This window comes from Semicossyphus pulcher, unplaced genomic scaffold (genome assembly GCF_022749685.1).
Source record: "Semicossyphus pulcher isolate SPU_LCO1_2020_fin unplaced genomic scaffold, fSemPul1.0.p SCAF_5, whole genome shotgun sequence".
Taxonomy (NCBI): Eukaryota; Metazoa; Chordata; class Actinopteri; order Labriformes; family Labridae; genus Semicossyphus; species Semicossyphus pulcher.
Window position 1 is genome coordinate 12,683,640 of NW_027211726.1, and position 17,079 is coordinate 12,700,718.

At 40.2% G+C, this 17,079-nt stretch overlaps 2 protein-coding genes across 3 annotated transcripts; one reads left to right on the forward strand and one right to left on the reverse strand.

Annotated features, from left to right (window-relative positions):
• Nucleotides 1-2,214: 2,214 nt before the first annotated feature.
• On the reverse strand, nucleotides 2,215-4,541 carry cfap20 (cilia and flagella associated protein 20). 2 transcript variants are annotated; one of them, XM_069681481.1, is made up of 6 exons: nucleotides 4,364-4,541; nucleotides 3,421-3,500; nucleotides 3,197-3,308; nucleotides 2,870-3,058; nucleotides 2,658-2,771; nucleotides 2,215-2,517 (listed from the first exon to the last, which is right to left on the reverse strand). In XM_069681481.1, exons 1-6 carry the CDS (start codon nucleotides 4,445-4,447, stop codon nucleotides 2,515-2,517), a joined length of 582 nt encoding a protein of 193 aa, XP_069537582.1. In that variant the 5' UTR covers nucleotides 4,448-4,541; the 3' UTR covers nucleotides 2,215-2,514. The 2 variants fall into 2 exon arrangements, with proteins under 2 accessions (XP_069537582.1, XP_069537581.1); XM_069681480.1 differs by having other exon boundaries at nucleotides 2,215-2,520.
• A 5,261-nt stretch (nucleotides 4,542-9,802) lies between these two features.
• On the forward strand, nucleotides 9,803-13,389 carry LOC138609383 (G-protein coupled receptor 20). The gene is made up of 4 exons (XM_069682033.1): nucleotides 9,803-9,982; nucleotides 10,069-10,325; nucleotides 10,987-11,119; nucleotides 12,811-13,389. Exons 1-4 carry the CDS (start codon nucleotides 9,803-9,805, stop codon nucleotides 13,387-13,389), a joined length of 1,149 nt encoding a protein of 382 aa, XP_069538134.1.
• Nucleotides 13,390-17,079: the final 3,690 nt, after the last annotated feature.

The window sequence follows — 17,079 nt, forward strand, 5'->3', positions numbered from 1 at the left end:
TTTTTGTGATCATGTTTGTACAGTTGTGGACCTCCTGACAGCCTTTCCTTCTAGGGTGTACATCAATGCAAACTCCTCGTGTCACAGTCCTCGCTGCAGGTGTGTTGTTTGCCTTGGCTTTAGTGTCATCTCTGTGTTGCATCTGACTTATCGGATGGTTTAATTTACATGTGCAATTTTATGTATTAGTATGACTGTCTGCAGTTATGTGCCATCTTGAAATTAACTTATTTTCTGTTATTTTCTGTTGTACGTTATGTTCAATCAATCATTTCATGTAATAGTTGACTTACTGATGTGAACCAATGAATGTGTTTTTGCACTTTAAAGAGATGCATGCTGGTGACTAAAGCAATAGATTCCTATGAATGTATTTCATTTATATTAATCATGAAGGGAAATATGTTTTGTCTAAATAATTTGTATTTTTTTTTTGTAATTTTGTTGTCAGATAAGGTTGTCTCTATTTCAGTTTGTAAAACAGCAGCTGCAGTTGTAAGAATAAGACTTTCAAACAGCCTTTTTTTTTTTTTAGTACTGAAATCCCGAGGACTCTTTGTTGGTTTGAACCAATGACTGTCTATATATAGATATATAGATGGACGACGCGTCTCCATCTGCTCTCAATGTACTCTCTGCTCTCATTGTACAAAAGTGATGCCAAAATAGCCCCTTTGATAGGCGCTGCCATCTTGCCATGGTGACGTCATTTGGAGCCAGAGTCTGCGCAGTAGAGATCGGCGGCCACTTCCACGAACCAAAACACACACTTAACTTTAAAATACAACAAGGATCCCGCACGCCAGCGTATTAACAGCAGAACAGCTTCTTGTGTTGTTCTGAGGTTAACCTTCATTGACTGTAGTGATTGTTTTAGTTACGTGTCCATCGTCCTCTACTCTGCTAATCAGGAACAGATCGGCTGCAGGAGCCGTATTAGTCAACAGAGCTGTCAATCATCCTTTTGACAGCAACAATATCTAATTAAAAATAAACCTGTCAGAAAAATGAACACTTGGACATAAATCAGCATGATAAGAACTAACTATAATGACAGAAACCATGTTTGAGAAAAATTTATTTGGCGTGTATTTTGATTTTATAGTTTGACTCATGTCCCATCTGTTAACATGGAGGAGGCGGGCTTTATGACCTTTACTGCAGCCAGTCAGCAGGGGGCGCTCGAAATGTTCTGGCTTCACTTTTAGGGAGCTGTCATGTCGTCCATCTTTTTATACAGTCTGTGGTTTGAACTACATTGAAAGTTATCAGAGCCCAACCTGTTGTCAATAATGATATTTCCATATAAAAGTTATTTTATTTAACTTTGTAATGATATAATATGCTCTCCAAATACACAACGACAGTTTACTCAGTATGTTAAATCAAAGCCTTTGAGATATTGAAAAAGTGCCTACAAGAAAAATATGCCTAAACTCAAAATGTCAAATATATATTTCTACATACACCAATAGTTTCAGACAGAAAAGACAGAGGGGCCAAAAACAAAACTAAAGAAATATCTTTGAGGTAGCAGATGTAGCAAAAATGCCTTCATTACTATACTGACAATTGATGTATCTCAATACCAAGAGCTGCTGTCTGTGCAGCTTCTTCAAATAATACAAAACACAGTTTCAGTGCAAAGACAAAAACACTAAACAGTGAGATCATTTCAGTCAGTGTGTGTCACAAAATGCTGGCAGCATTCAGTGGTAAAATCAGGGCAAATTATTATTATTTTTCTCATTTGTATTTGAGTCCTGTGAAACTATATTTACTAAATTGAGTTGTTTACTTTTTATTTTTGTGATAATATGGTTATCAAAATCCTTCTAATAACATTTTGCATCTCCAAGTTAATTTTTGTGTTATTTAATTCACCTGACGCACAGCACTTCCTGTTTCCACATTATTACTGCACTAAGTCTGCTCCTGGAAGATGAGTTGAAAATGCAGCTTTAAGTTGAACTGTCTTTTATGTTTGTGGATTATTTGATGCAGCGTTTAATTGAATAAATGTATTGCTGATCTGTTCATACTGTATACAAAAATCCAAAGTGAAACAAAAATGACATGTGTTTAGGAATCCAAATCATTTTCATAGCCTTTTGCTTGAAATTAATTGTGTTGTTTGATAAAGATTATTTATATTTGATGATTGGACTATTCTGTATTTCTTTGTATTTAACGTTCAACACCGGGGTATCCTGAATGGCTGCTGTACAAAATGTGGATTTGGAGACCAAACAACTGTGTCTACTGTACAACAGTATTAATAAATGTGATTGACTGCATTTACTTGTAGTCTATCATCAGTATGAATTAAAAACTGTGAGGACAGATGAGTCCATAAAAAACTTTATTGTGAAGAGAGCAACACAAGACAGCACTCAAAACTTACATTTCCAAAATTACAATATTACAAAGTTTTAATTCATCACACGTCTACACACAAAATCGTACAGCTAAACTCCACATCAGGTCCTGGGTGACAGTGCAGGTGGAGGATCTCTACTGCTGCAAGAAACAAACACGGATATCCGAGTGTGAGACTAAATATTACCATATTTGATATTATTCTTACATGTTGCACACATAATTCTGAGGTAACGTGTGACCTTGTAAATGTATGTGTGTGTAGAGGTGTGTTTCACCTTTGCTTTTTGGTTCTGAACAGGCAGGTAGAGTTTAAACTCTGCTGGGAGCTCATCCTCAGAGTACAGTCTGTCTGAGAAATACACTCTCCGTATTCGACAGTTAGCGTGGATCTAAGAGGAAAAACAGAAATACAGTCTTCAATGTATAGTTTCTACAGACACGCTAGTAAAAGTAGCATGTAAAGACGGTTTCTAGCCTGTACACTTACCTGTACACGCAGCGTCTCAATGTAATTGGTTCCATAGGCCCTCCTCGTGAAGTCCATCAGGTTGAACTGGATCTGGTTCCAGCCGTCGTCCAGCCTCATAGGCATGGTGCAGATAAACGGCTTCACTCGTGTTGTGCTTTGATAGTTACTCGCCCGAAAACGCCGGCGAACATTTTTATCATCTAACACCTGAAGTTGTAAAGATGGGGGGGGGGGGGGGAGCATGAGTACACATTCATTCTTGGAACAAACACAAAATGTGCTGTATGTTCATTCATGCCCCCAACACATGAAGGAGGTCTGTATCTGTAGATGTGCCCACCCTACCTGGACTTCAAAGGTGAAATACTTCTTGAGATTTTTGATGATCATAACAAGAAAAGGAAGCTTAATGCCCAATGTCTTCTTGGGGTCTGCAGGGCAAGTTATATATGTGGTACTGCAGGGATTAGAGGGAGAAAAAAAAGAAGACAAGGTTGACCGATGAGGGTTATGCTTTTGAATGTTTGAATGACTGAACTGAAAGATAAGTTAAAAAGACACAAACTCACCTGACATTTGTCCCTTCAACCTCCAACACCAATGAGTGGATGTCATTGTCTGTGATTCTCTTGATGTGACCATTTCTCACCTATGAACACACAAAAATATTACTTTATATGGAGGAAACCTGTGTATCCGGTTGGTAAAGGACAGCTGTCTCATTTAGAAGATAATTTATATATCTGCAATGGGATTTATCAACCAAAACACAACAAGAAAAAAATAATAAAAAGGGATTATTTTTGTAAAGTGTTCATAATACAAATGATTATTGGCTAATCAAAGTATTTAACCTAACAAATAAATATCTGCAACGGCCTCTAAAATCATGTGTCAGTCGAGCTACAAACCCCAATCTGTCTTAAACTGATGACGTCTTCCACTGTTGCTATTCTTACCTATTGCTAAGCAACAGCACCTTCCGGCCCACCTTGCATCCTACTATACTTAGATTTTCGAATAAGAAAAAACAGAGGGTTTTCTGAATTGAAAACGCTGTTTAAATTGGCAACATCAATCAGTTATTCAACTTTACATACTTTATCAGCGACACACGTCCCTTATTTTCCCACAATCATCACTATAATCGTTATTGGAAGCTGTGTTTAGTTTTAAATATCAACAGTGAAATACAAATAGGAAATATCTGATGAGAAGAAACTCGAAAGATATACTGAGAGCTGTCGGAACTTCTAGATGAGGGAATTTCACTTAAGATTTGCTCTTTGCTCGAGGAGATTAAACCCACTCAGAAAAGACAATGTAACATGCCGTAAAAGAAGCTAATAACAACAAAGTCAGGTGTTTGAACACTGAATCCAAGCCACACTACAACAGAGACTACAGGTTTAATATTATCAAGCGGTATTAAAATACCTTACACTAGTTAGCTTTAGCATACTAGCTAAGGAAGCTAACTAGATTACGATTATGGTCTGACAAGCTGCTTACCTTTTTATCCCATATCTGAAGAGGTTTGCTGCCGATGCTGTATAAAATTGACAAAAATCCGCTTTGGAATGTGTTTTTAAACATCTTCTTTTTGCGAAGTTAGTCCAGGGTCGTTTTACACATGTGTTTCAGTCTAATCTAACTGTTGCTAACAGAGTTACGTTTGTTTACAGATTTGGTTTCCGTCCCAACGCTTTTTGTTCCGTGTGATACAAAATAATGAGTTCCGCGGACTGAAATTAAAACGTTGCAGTTGGATAAAAATCAGTTTTCTCGTGTATTTTAATTCATCCACGTTAGTTAAAGGGGTGTGTAAAAAATTAATCAGAGTGGCGGTCACGTCTTCATTATTTTGGTGTTGCCAGGGAAAAGAACCTTTTGACGTTGTTTACGTCGGTTCTTAAATGTTGACGCATCCGGTTGCCGTGACAACAGAAAGCTAGACCACTGTCTTGTAGGTTTTTTTTTTTCGAATAATGCGTGGCTTCTATAAACATCACAACTGTTCATTCAACATATTTAATTCAGATCTATAAAGTTGTAAAAATAACAACATTTTTTTTCTTTTTCATTGTATGTATTAGGGGAGGAATGTCTGTCTGTCTGAGGGCATGGGCAACAAAACAAAAAAAGACACCAGCTCCATAGGAAGAAGTTAGAAAAATTTGAAGCCGCATTATGATGAAACAGTTTAATATAAGATTGAAATTGTTTTACAATGTGACTGATATTTATATTGAAGGATTAAATGCACCAATGAATGTATTGCATTTAGGGAGGTCAATGTGGCACTGCATCACATCTCTAATGATACTCAAAATGTCAAATAATCAAGTTGATTTTACTCTCCAATATTCTTGGAGTTGTTCCAGATGTTTTTGTAATTTTAAAGAAAATAATTGCATATCAGAGTTACTTCATATCACTGTTTATTTTCAGCATACATTTGGCCTGCACATTGGCTACAGCATGACTGGAGTTAGCCGGTAATTATTAATGGAACACAAGTTCCAGAAAATACTTAGAGAGGTACTTCATTGATTTACTGTTGCACTTCCATTAAGTTGATGGGAAACAGATTTGATAAGATCGGTAGTAAAAGAATGCAAAATGTGCAATTTGCAACTTGAATGCTTCTTTTCATAAGACCTGCTCTGGTTGGTAAATATCCCCTGGTTGCCTCTCTCTGTGTGTAGAACAAGCCTTTGGTTAAAGCTCCTGTGAACCCACAGATTTAACACGACTGACTTATGAGGCTGTTCCGCACTCGTTTACTAGTATAATGACTTTTCAATTCAGTAACACTAACAGTATCTAGAAATAGACTTCCCTAAATGCTATAATCTATATTTCAGACCTCGTGTAACTTGCTTAATTCCACTAAAGTGTCAAGTGGGACATCCTCTCTGTCTCCAGCACTTTAAACAAGCCGGGCCAGAGTACATCTGACAAAGGTTTCAAATATTTAAACAAGCCGAGAAACATTTAATCAAACATTAGCCAGACACTTTGCAAAATGAACTCACAAGCCATACAACATATATCAAAACGTCTCTAGTTTAAATATGAACAGAATTCATTCACCAGTATAAAGGCCTTTGCTGCGCTGCGGTAGTTTGTTAGACATTTTTAAAAGCTGACTACACGTGCAGCGGGACATACACGGAAACACACAGACACACTGGTTGTTTACGTTTAGGTTGGTTTATGAGGTGGTGCTTTACTCTAAAGAATATATGTGTCAAAATAAATGTCTCTTCTCTCTGTGCGTAGACGTGTGTGTGTAAAATTGCTGAAAGTGGTTCACAGGCTGGCAGCTTTGTAAAAACATCGACAGAACTGTTTATATTTCTTTGTCTGTTTTGTTCTTTTATACTTGCCCCCCTGTTCTCTAATTGACCCAGGTATATACAGAGAGACAAACAGAGGTGGAAAAGAACATGTCTTTGTGTCTGAGACGCATGTCTGTTAGTGTGTTTCAGACTTTTTTCATATGAGTGAGGAGTGCTTGGTGTTGGCCGGGGTTGGTTCTACACACCAGCCCTGGATCATGCAATCACCACCTCCTACAAGAACCCAGCACCAACAGTCTGTCCCTGCCGGATCGCTGTTTGTGTGCCTCACATCCAGCATTGAACCTTTTGCCAACCTGACTTGCCTTCCTGTTTGCCAGCTTGTCTTACCACTTCCCAGCCCAGGACTCCCATTAGCCCGCTCCTGGATAACTTCCCCACTCCCCTGCCCCAGCTCTAGTCAGCCCAATTCACTCCCCTGCCAGCTCATCTACTAAAACAATAAAGCACTATTATTTGACACGCTACCTGTTTGCCTGTCTGCATCTGGGTACAGCCTAAAGTCATGGTACTTTCCGTCAGTGGCATACTCAGGCTGTTTGAGGGGCAGGGGCAGTTAAAAAAAAAAGGGGGCACCCTCAGTATGCCATGGGACACCAACGCATAAAGTTGTGATGCGAAACATCAACGTGGGCGTTTTTAACTATAAAGACATAGCATGAGGTCACACTGACTTACATAGAGGAGGTGCAGAGGTCAACAAATTTCTGTATGGGGCACTGGCCCTTTAATTGTTTTCATCTATGCCGAGGGACAATTGCCCCCCTGACCCCCCTCTGAGTACACCACTACTCTCCGTGTTGGACCACCCTGGAGACGACTTTAAATAAACTTTATTGAAAACTCTCTACCGTATGCCTCTTATGTTGTGCGTTTTGACTGCTTACCCTTCTTTTTGTTTGCTTTTCTTTTACCTTGTAAAAGTGAGTAACACTTTTTAGTCACTTTACCGAACTGAGAGAGGGTTTGGGTGGGTGGTGGGGGTGTGGATAGTGTCATACAAGAAAGAGATAGTCTGCACTTACTTTGCTGGAGCAACTATCCCACTCAGACAGGTTCACATCCCACGTCTCGACTCCCTCTCTGCAGTCTGCTAACCAACAGCAGGAAGAATACGGGACACAAGAAGAAGTAAAAGTAGGGGACTTACAAGATATAACAACTTTGAGAGTTTCCGTGTGAATCTGCTGGACGAAGGTCTTTGTCTTCACAAGGTATGTTTTAGAGACACAGTTTTTAATTTGTTTCTCATTAATATGCTTAATTTTAAGTCATTTTCCACAGGGGGTTGGATGTTTGAATCCAAGAGCCCTTCTTTAATAGAATATTTGAATTAAATATAATTATAAATCCCCAAAATACTAATAGTAGTTACAGCCGTTTCCCTCTCTACATGCAGCCCATTGATTTATGATAGGACATTATGTGCAGGAGACAGGATCGTATACTGATGATTTAAAAGTGATTCTCACTGCTCTGTCTAAAACTATTGCATTTCCTTATATGTAGCTAAAGGAAGCCAGAGATTTTATTTTTTATGATAGAAAAGATATCAGGAGGCCCATCCATAACTTTAACATGCACACGAATGTGTACAATAACTTCAGAATCGGTAACCATGTAGTGCTCTGCCGGTATGTTTCTGTCTTTGAATCCAGACCCTCAAATGTGTTTCATCCAGCTGTCTGAATGATGATGAAGAGTGGAAAGACCTTTCTCGGCAGGACGTGTTAATGGACAGTAGCTCATCTGTCTCTGGTGTTTGTAAGGAAAGGACATTTTTGGGTCCGGCAAGAAATACTTTTGATAATAAATGCATCTAGTTGTTTTGAACAGCTCAAAATGAAAACTGTGGATGAAGACCATCTCAGAAATTTGTAAGGCCAGATAGTTCTTGAGCTTTATCAAACTATGTCCTTATTTGAACATTGCATCTTATAACTTACAGAACAAACCTACCAGTTTATTGCAACGTAATGTAGCCTCCAGCTTAAAAGTCTTTTGTTTTCCCACTAATGTTTCTCTTGATCTATTTTAAGCGTATTGTACAGGAACATTCACTTAAACCTCTTCAAACTACACTGCATTTGCACATTGAGGATTTCAGAGCTTTCCCTCCTCTACACAGGATGTGTCACATTCACCAAATTTATGCGACTCGTTTAAGACAAGCGTGTGTTTCATGTTCAACACGTGTCAGCGGTGTGTTAAAAGAGCAGCAACACACTGACGTGGTTTGTTTTAATACTGCTCACCGTGTTTAAAGTAACACAAGAGGTCACATGGTAAACTTTGTTGAAAGTGTCACATCCTTTGAGAGAGCATATTAAGATGGATCACTTGTCTCCACGGTCAGAGAGGATGTTGTTTATACGACCAGGATTACTAAAGTCCGTCTCTCTGGATTCACTTCTGCACTTTTCATTCCTCCAGGTCATTACTCTTTCTTTTACTTTGAAGTTTATGTGTGTCTACTCGCCAAGCCGAAATTTTTTGTGTTGTTTTAGCCAACTAGAGCACATTGCATCACTCTGGATTTGAGAGTTTAAGTCTATTTATAAGACAGTATCTACAACTAATTTCGGGGTAAGAGGTTGAGGAATCTGTTTCCTACAAACATTATCAAAGTCCATAAAGTTAATTCACTCCTAACATGCTTGTAACCTTTGAACGACAAGCAATGAGTCTTGGAGCATTAGCAATTTATCTCTTGACCATAATAAAGCCACAGGTGAGAAAATGTGGTTTTATTGCAATTTTGAAAAGCTTGTAATGACTTCAAAGTAATCCAACTCGTAAACAACAAAAAGTTCCCTGTATGCAGACGATGTTTTACTATACTTCTAACACCCTCCTCTTTGTTGTTCCTCAGTGGAAACAATAACAACTTCCTCTGAGAAAGTGTGTTTGAAGACATGCTAATCTTTACTTTTGTACAGTACTTACACGGTTAGATAAAACAAACCCAACCCTATTATCCTAAACTTCAAACGATATGTACTATACCATAGAGGAGGACCACACGATCCTCATCTGTGGTTTGAGTTTGCTCACAAAACTGTAAACATGTTCGCTAAATAGCTCAGATGACTGAAAAAATTTACAGGACAGAAGTGTTAATGTGTCAAACTTTTAGAAGTGTAAAAGTTTATTCTCAGTTTTGGAAATACTAAGACTTGCATTGCCAAACCATTTAAAAAAATGCTAATTAGTTTGGTAAGCTGCTAGGCCATGGGATGCTAGTTTCAACGTCCAGTAGCTTCTAATGCGGAGGGGAGACGCAACTGCCAGAGCAAATAAAACGTGAGCTTGTAGATTTGTCTAGTTTAGGGCTAGGAACTATTAAAGACTCCCTTGTAAACATCTCCATGTGTTGTTTTTCATGTGCTACAAGACATATCAGAGACAACATAAGCAGTCATCTCCATGGCTGGGCCTGTTTGCTTTTAAACTGCAGTGTACCAAGGACAGGCGGAACAACACGTTTTCAGATTGGCAGGTTTGAGACGTCACAAAAAAATATGTCATTTTTTCCTTATTCTGCCACTCAGACACAAACCTGTGATCCATTCATCCTTTCCAACAAATGGAGAGCCTCCTCAACAACATCAGCTCCACTACTGAGCCCTTCCTGCCTCTCTTGACCCCTAATCCGACTAACTGCAGCTCCTGGGACCAGCGGTGGGGGGGACCATACCTGCACAGGTTTGCTCACCTGGATGTGCGGCTGTACCAAGACTTCTATGCTGTGTGGGTTTCTCTCATGGTAAGATAAGATACATCACTAGTTAGTAGGAAAAAATGCATAAATCATTATTTAGAGTGCTGAAGCTCTGTGTCTCTCCGCTGCAGGTGTGCAACTGTCTAATGCTGGTGGTCGGTGTGGTCCTCAACAGTCTGGCTCTCTACGTCTTCTGTGGGTCCTCCACCCACTCCTCAGCCTCTGTGGTTTACACCATAAACCTGGCTGTAGCTGACCTGCTGGTGGCGCTGTCGTTACCTGCTCGCATTGCGCTGTATTACAGTGGAGGCACCTGTGTCGCCTGTTCCTACGTTCACACCTTCAGCTACTTTGTCAACATGTACTGTAGTATATTGTTTCTCACCAGGTGGGTTGTCCAATCATTTATTCAACATTAAAGTGGTAATCTCGAAGATCTCAGTTTCGTTTTCTTTGGCGGCACCTGTGGCAATTAACTGTAATTGCGGGAGCACACTTCCCAGCTATCCAGACAGTGCTGCATGTGTCACGTCCGCGGTTGGCTCCAGTTGTAACTCTTGATTTTCCTCGCTGACTGTTGCTTTCATTTTTAGACTGTTTGCTTCATCTGAGCGTCGAGTTTGTTTCTTTTTCTTTGGATTGTCACTTATTTTTGAAGTTGTATCTGTAGTCATCGATCTTTTCTTTGTTTGTTCAGCCATAGTAGATTACTGTTTACTCTCATCACTTGCAGAGAGCGGAAAAGCAGCCGCTTAGCTCCGCCTACCACCACTGCTGGGTGATGGAAAACGCGTCACCAACTGGGCGCCACTTGTTCAGCCAAAGTCGCCACAGACACCCAGTCTGTAAAACTGCAAATACAAAGGCTTTCATCAGTGGGCCATAGGCTCAGTCATCACTGTGTTACCTCATTCAGCAATAGAGACTTAACAGATATTTATTTACATGAAAATCTTCAAGATTATTACTTTAAAAAATGAATGAACATTATCAGCATATACAGCAAAATCTATTTGTCCTCTTCTTGCTGTGTCTCCCCATTCATTCAGTATCTGTGTGGATCGGTACCTCGCTGTTGTCCACGCGTCCAGTACTCTGCACCGATGCAGAACCACGGGAACAGCCAGGTGTGTCAGTGCCACAGTTTGGTTCATTGCAGTTGTTGTCACCTACTCTTTCCAGGTGAAAACACACACTACAAACACAACACAAACAGATAAATACACAGGTCTGTTCCCCTTAAACGGAAGTCTCCCTAAACAGAGGGATCATTCTCAGATGTACTAAAATAAAGTTCACTGCTCTCCTCATTTCTTTCATAGACAAATGTTGAGGAGATTAAAATAAGATTTCTGTTGCATCTCTTGCCCGCCTCTTTTTTTGTAGTCTATTATTCCATTTCATTTTGCCATGCAGACATACTACAAGCATGTTTTTTTTAGGTGAATATGTCTCTTTAAGTCCCATTTTTTTTAGCCTTCTAACAAATAAAATTAAAAAAAACAGATTGCATCTATGAGTTTTGTTTTGTACATATTAGTACAATCAAATATTTTAAGTTACTTTTAATTGTGTTGCATTTTACTGGTTACATTATGTGTTTTTTTAAACAAATAGAAGCATACATACCCCTTAAAAGTACCTCATAGAGCAAATATCACTACCTACCAAATGTACCACATGGCTTACAGAACACAATTTTAACCCTTTAAACTCAGATAACTCTTCTAATTTTCCCTTTAGCGTCTTCAAACTTAGAAAAATGTATTTTTTGTGAAATTCAATTTTCAATAGAAAACTATAAGCATTACTCATCCATTATTGCGATAAAACTGGTTGCATATGACTAATGATACATTTACAGTTACATTATTTTAAATATACAATGATAAAATTTAACTATAAAATAATAATATATTAGGTCATTATTTGTGTCTTTATTCCAGTAAATATTCCTTGAAGTATCAGTAACAATTTCAATGTTTCTCTTGCTTTAACGTAAATTATCCAAACAAAATGGTTTTTGTGTCCCTGGAAGTGCACTTGAGCTATGGATTTTTCCAAGACAAGGCTTTTTCAGAGGAATATGGTACCATTGGCCAGAGATGTGGACTTGAGACTTGGTGACTTGGACTCGAGTCTACTCGAGTCACTGTTTTGATGACTTGCGACTAAATTACTTGAGACTCGACTTGACTTGAGGCATGATGACTCGGATGACTTGCGTGTGTTTTGTCAATGTTGTCAAGTTTCTGTCTAACTATCGAGTATGAATGCAGCACAAACCGGGAATCATGATTGGACAACTCAAAAAGCTCCCCTGGTATGTGATTGTCATGATTGGATGACTGGCTGTCAGTCAAACTTCTCGCTATGGCAACACGCAACATCAAAGCCCCAAAGAGAAGCCTCATCAGTCGTACTCGTTACTACTCAATAGGGTCTCAGAGCAGACCATCATCATGGCTGCGTCTGTGCCGAGATAATACAGATACAATTCATTATCATACTTCTTGAACAGGTTATAAAAACTGGCCAATAATATCATTATTAGACAAGCTACTAATATTTTGTCTTTTCTCTTTAAAGACCGGATACTACAGGTAAGAGTGCTGACATAACCTGTGACTTGACTTGACTTGCCCAAAAAAAAATGTCTTGAGACTTGCTTGAGACTTGAGCAAAGATGACTTGGTCCCAACACTGCCATTGGCTGGCCTAATAATAGGTTTGAGAAAATAAACTTCACCTCAAAGACCTGTTAAAGATCCAGAAATGACGTAGTTGTTGTTAAAATGAAAAGGTATCTCTTGAATGTGAAAATGTGTAAAAAGAGCACATAAAGATGTGTTTCTTTCCACTGCTCTCTATAGACCACAGCGTTGGAGTTCAGCTCTTCATGTGTGCTCCTCCCTGCCCTCTTCTACCTCACCATCCTGGAGTTCCTCCTCCCCCTTCTGGCCGTTGTGGGGTTCACTCTGCGCGTTGCCTGTTTTCTGTCCTCCAGCCACGGCCTGATGCCCCAGCAGAGCCGGGCAAGGAGGGCACGTGCTGTCAGACTGCTGGCCACCGTCCTGGTAGTCTTCACTATCTGCTTCACACCCTTCCATATCCGGCAGGTTTTGGTGTACTTTCGAGTCAAAGTGAGAGGGGAGGGGCTGGGGCAGGGGGCGGGGCATGTACTTGCCTATCATATCACAGTCACCCTAAGCAGTCTGAACAGCTGCTTGGATCCAGTGGTTTACTGCTTTGTGACGGACAGCTTCAAGAGAGTGTGGAGATCGAGAAGGAGGGGAGTGAGGGAAGGGGACAGGGAGTGGGGGCACACAAGTGCGGGAGAAGTAGAGAGGCATTCAGTGAATGGTACAGCAATGGCGATAGCTCACAGCGTGGCCACCCTCACCCTCACCAGCACTCCCCTCTCTATGGCCCAAATGGAACAGTCCGCTTAAAGAAAGGTGACCCCCTTGACGCCTGTGAATGGATGAGTCCGGAAAGACACCTAAAGAGAAACACTCATCAAAGAGTGATGGATACACAAAACAGATACAAAGAAAGATTCAGAGGCTGGACGAGAACAAAGTCAAAGAAACAGAAATCAAAGTAAAGACATTTTTCTTCACGATGGACAAAACCAAACAACTTCAAGGTTAATAAACACTAAGTTGGCTGCCTTGATCGATTCCTCTATCCTCATCTATGTCTTTATGTTTGATATTTTTTATCTCCCTGACCTTGCTTGATGTTGGCCTGAGACCAGTGAGAAGAAATACTGGACACAAAGGGATGTTCTTGCTGTATCCAATCACACTGGAGGGATCACACTAAATACGTTTTCGTAGATTTTGATGTTAAAAACATCGAACAAATTCCTTTAGAGACCACTCTCAAAAAATAAAAACGTGACACAAGCTGCAGTTCTTCAAATGGTCATAAAAGCAAGTCACTTGGCCAAGTACCTCCGATGTTAATGTGTCTAACTTTTCCGCAGATATAAACAACTTTACTGCCTGGAACAAGAAACAGTTTTGGTAAAAGGCTAAGTAACCCATTCATGACAACTGTCAGGGGGAGTGGAATTTTTTTTAATGTCTCACTTTTCGATTTTGTAAGGCTTGAAGTAATGCATAATTAAGGGCATGGTTCCTTTGAGTAACAGTTGGTTGCTGTGCCCAATTTGTCCTAATTACTTTACTTAACTTGACCTCTTGGGCATCAAGCAAAATGTCAAACTAAAGGCCCCAAAACGGTTGTCAGAACACCTCAACAAACACTTCTTATATAAAGTTTGTGGATCCTGGGTTGTCAACACAATGTTAAGTACTGCTTGAACTCAGTGCATTATAAAAAGGGTTTGAATCTGGTGTATTTTTAGGTGCACCTGTAAAGTCAGAGTAAATCCAGTACAGTTGCCGAGTTGCCCTTTTTACACTGCGGTTCCGCCACAGCACCGTAACGAAGCTCTGTCCTCATGCCACCTTTGTCATTCGACAATGGACCACGCAACGCCGGCGTAAAGCCGTCCCCAATGTGTGTTCTTAAATAGCGTTCTGGAAGCAAAACATGCGTGAGGTGTAAACAAACAGCAGCTGTGTCCCAATCCAGGGGCTGCAGCCTTCGAAGGAGGCGGTCCACGGAGGATGCTCTATTCATAGTCTGCGTAGACCGTTAAGGCTGAACTGAAATGAGACGGTCCGGTCTACCCTTGTGTCACCAAATGCCGCTCCTGTCGCCTAGCAACAGGTAGCTAGTGGACTAACTAGCTAGCATAACTAACATTGCGTAACTTAATGTCTTATTTTAAGGAAAATTTGTTTGAAGGGCCCTTTCGTTTTCTTAAACATGTGTCACACTTGCTATTTGATTGAGTTGAAACCAAAAACATTGACATTTTAAAGTGTATTCCTCGGCTGTTTAAAAGTCCGCCATTTCGTTTGAATTAGCGCACAATGCATCTCGGGGTACGATGGTCGGCCGCATCTGAAGGAGCCTTTGAATTGGGACAGCCTTCGACGCAAAGGGATGCAATCAGCCTTCAAATACGGCCTTCAAAGGCTGCAGCCGCTGGATTGGGGCACAGCTAGTGTTGCCGGCTCTGGAGTTTACACAGACGCAGTTTCACTTATGTTACGCCTCTGTTACTACCTCCGCTGTCGGCTCAGAGGCGAAACGACTTCACCCCACCGTTCCGCCTCTGTGCGTTCTCCATGGAACACTGAATGTAACAGAGGCGTAATAATCCCGCCTTGAACTGGCAGTGTAAAAAGCACCTTTAAAATCCACCTGAAAATAGTGTGAATGTTCAGTGTTATTAATAATGTGTTAATGATCTACAGTGTGCAGTAAGTTGTAACGGGAAGTGTATACAATGTGAGTGCAGCAGCAATCGAGTGGACTCAAGTTTTTTCTTTTTACATTTCAAGAATTTAGGACAAAATCACTGTTATTAAAGCTGCACAATGTAACAAAAAAACTGCACCAATATCAGTTAAATTCCACCAAAGGCCCTTGGTTGCATGTAAGTAACGTTTCCTTTCTGTAACCTCACTTAGATTGTACAATAAAAGAAAGATCCTAACGGGGCAACACTCTATGTTATGCTGTACGAACACTTTTCTCACTGTGTTTGACAGGTGTTGCAGAGTACAGGCAAATAAAGGCTCATTCAGAAAATGACTACAACAGCATTCAACCCAGGACTTCAAAGAAAGGATAAAGATTTGGAGAGTAAAACAATGTGACAGAGTTGGGTTAACAGGCAATATAAGTAAGAAGCAACGCTCTCCAAAGAACTATAAACATCTGTAAGTGTTAATGTTTGAAAAATAGTGTGGCTCTCTGCACTGCCTCTGTTTATCATTTAAAAAGTGTCTTACTGGAAGCCTGTCACCAGCGTCACATTGAAAGCTTAAATCTCTTAAACACCAATCTCGGAACTCGTCAGCTATCATCTGACGATGAAGCAAGACTTCCTTTTCCCTGCACTGCATTGTTTACAGTTCAATTAGCAACTTGACATGGACCTTATAGTCAGATCAAAAGTGAAGCACAGTTAACCCCTCCAGATATGTCAGCAAAATAAACCCCGTCATTCAACTCCCGGCGGAGCAGCCTTTCATCTGTTTCTGGTGAGTCTCAGTTTAACTAGTTATAAACAGAGGCTTCACAGGCTGATTTACTTGCAATTAACGTGTCTTAAGTTTGCCGAAATAACATCATGATGTAGATATGTAAAAAGTAAAAATGAAAACTGTCAGGTCTGTGCTCGAGAGGAGAAGCAATCAACTTTTAAATGCTTCTTTGTTCAATGGAGGTCAGATAGATCATTTCTGATGCATTTGAGGAAGTCAGGGAAATCTCAACGCTGAATGGCTTGCGGCACAGCGTCAAGCGAATTTGTTTCACGTTGAATTTTTTATTGAGAGCCGATAGTTGTGGTCCAAATAGACTGTTTTTCCTGCATATGCTGAAGCCTGTTGAAAAGTGATTGGTCAATACTAGTCAGACTACAAACGTAATACAAACGGTTCTCAACATTGTAAGTTGTTGGTTTTTGGTAGCCATACTTCATGAGTTAAAAGCTGCAGTAGGTAAGATGGAGAAGAGAGCGGTCTTTGCTTCAAAATGTGAAAGATTACTACCTCCAGGTCCCTCCCCCTCTCTCTCTGCGCCACTCAGTCCTGCCTCCAAAGCCCAGGAGGCTGTCATGCGCGCGCAGGCTAGTAACCACAGCAACTGAAGAAGCCAGATATACAATATGGCAGACACACGTGAAATGACAACAACCACAGCCATTGTCTTACAACACCAACACTATTGAAGCAGATAAACATCAAACCAGCGGAAATCAGTGTTTTTGCTGTGAACAGTAATCTACAGCTAATTCTATTTGTCAGAACTACCAGCACTTAGTTTGCTAACAGAGACTGTGGAAAAAACAGAGCCAACTAAGCAGTATCACACTGATGTTGTGAACATTTAGCCGTGAGAGCACAGGCACACAGAACTATCGGGAGAGAGTCTAAAACGGTAACACTGCCTGGGCACTTCACAAAGATATTTTCAGCCACACCACCATGAAACAATGCTAAAAGCTAACGTCAGCCTGACTGCAACACCAATGTAACACAGCATCACAGTAA

Bases quoted from the DNA above. Each gene is read 5' to 3' on its own strand.
- cfap20 (XM_069681480.1), bottom strand. From the start codon at position 4,447: ATGTTTAAAAACACATTCCAAAGCGGATTTTTGTCAATTTTATACAGC. The intron at 3,309-3,420 runs GTGAGTTTGTGT...TAATCCCTGCAG, and splicing joins GTTGAAGGGACAAATGTCAG to TACCACATATATAACTTGCC. The intron at 3,059-3,196 runs GTAGGGTGGGCA...TTACAACTTCAG, and splicing joins ATTTCACCTTTGAAGTCCAG to GTGTTAGATGATAAAAATGT.
- LOC138609383 (XM_069682033.1), top strand. From the start codon at position 9,803: ATGGAGAGCCTCCTCAACAACATCAGCTCCACTACTGAGCCCTTCCTG. The intron at 10,326-10,986 runs GTGGGTTGTCCA...CCATTCATTCAG, and splicing joins AGTATATTGTTTCTCACCAG to TATCTGTGTGGATCGGTACC. The intron at 11,120-12,810 runs GTGAAAACACAC...TGCTCTCTATAG, and splicing joins TTGTCACCTACTCTTTCCAG to ACCACAGCGTTGGAGTTCAG.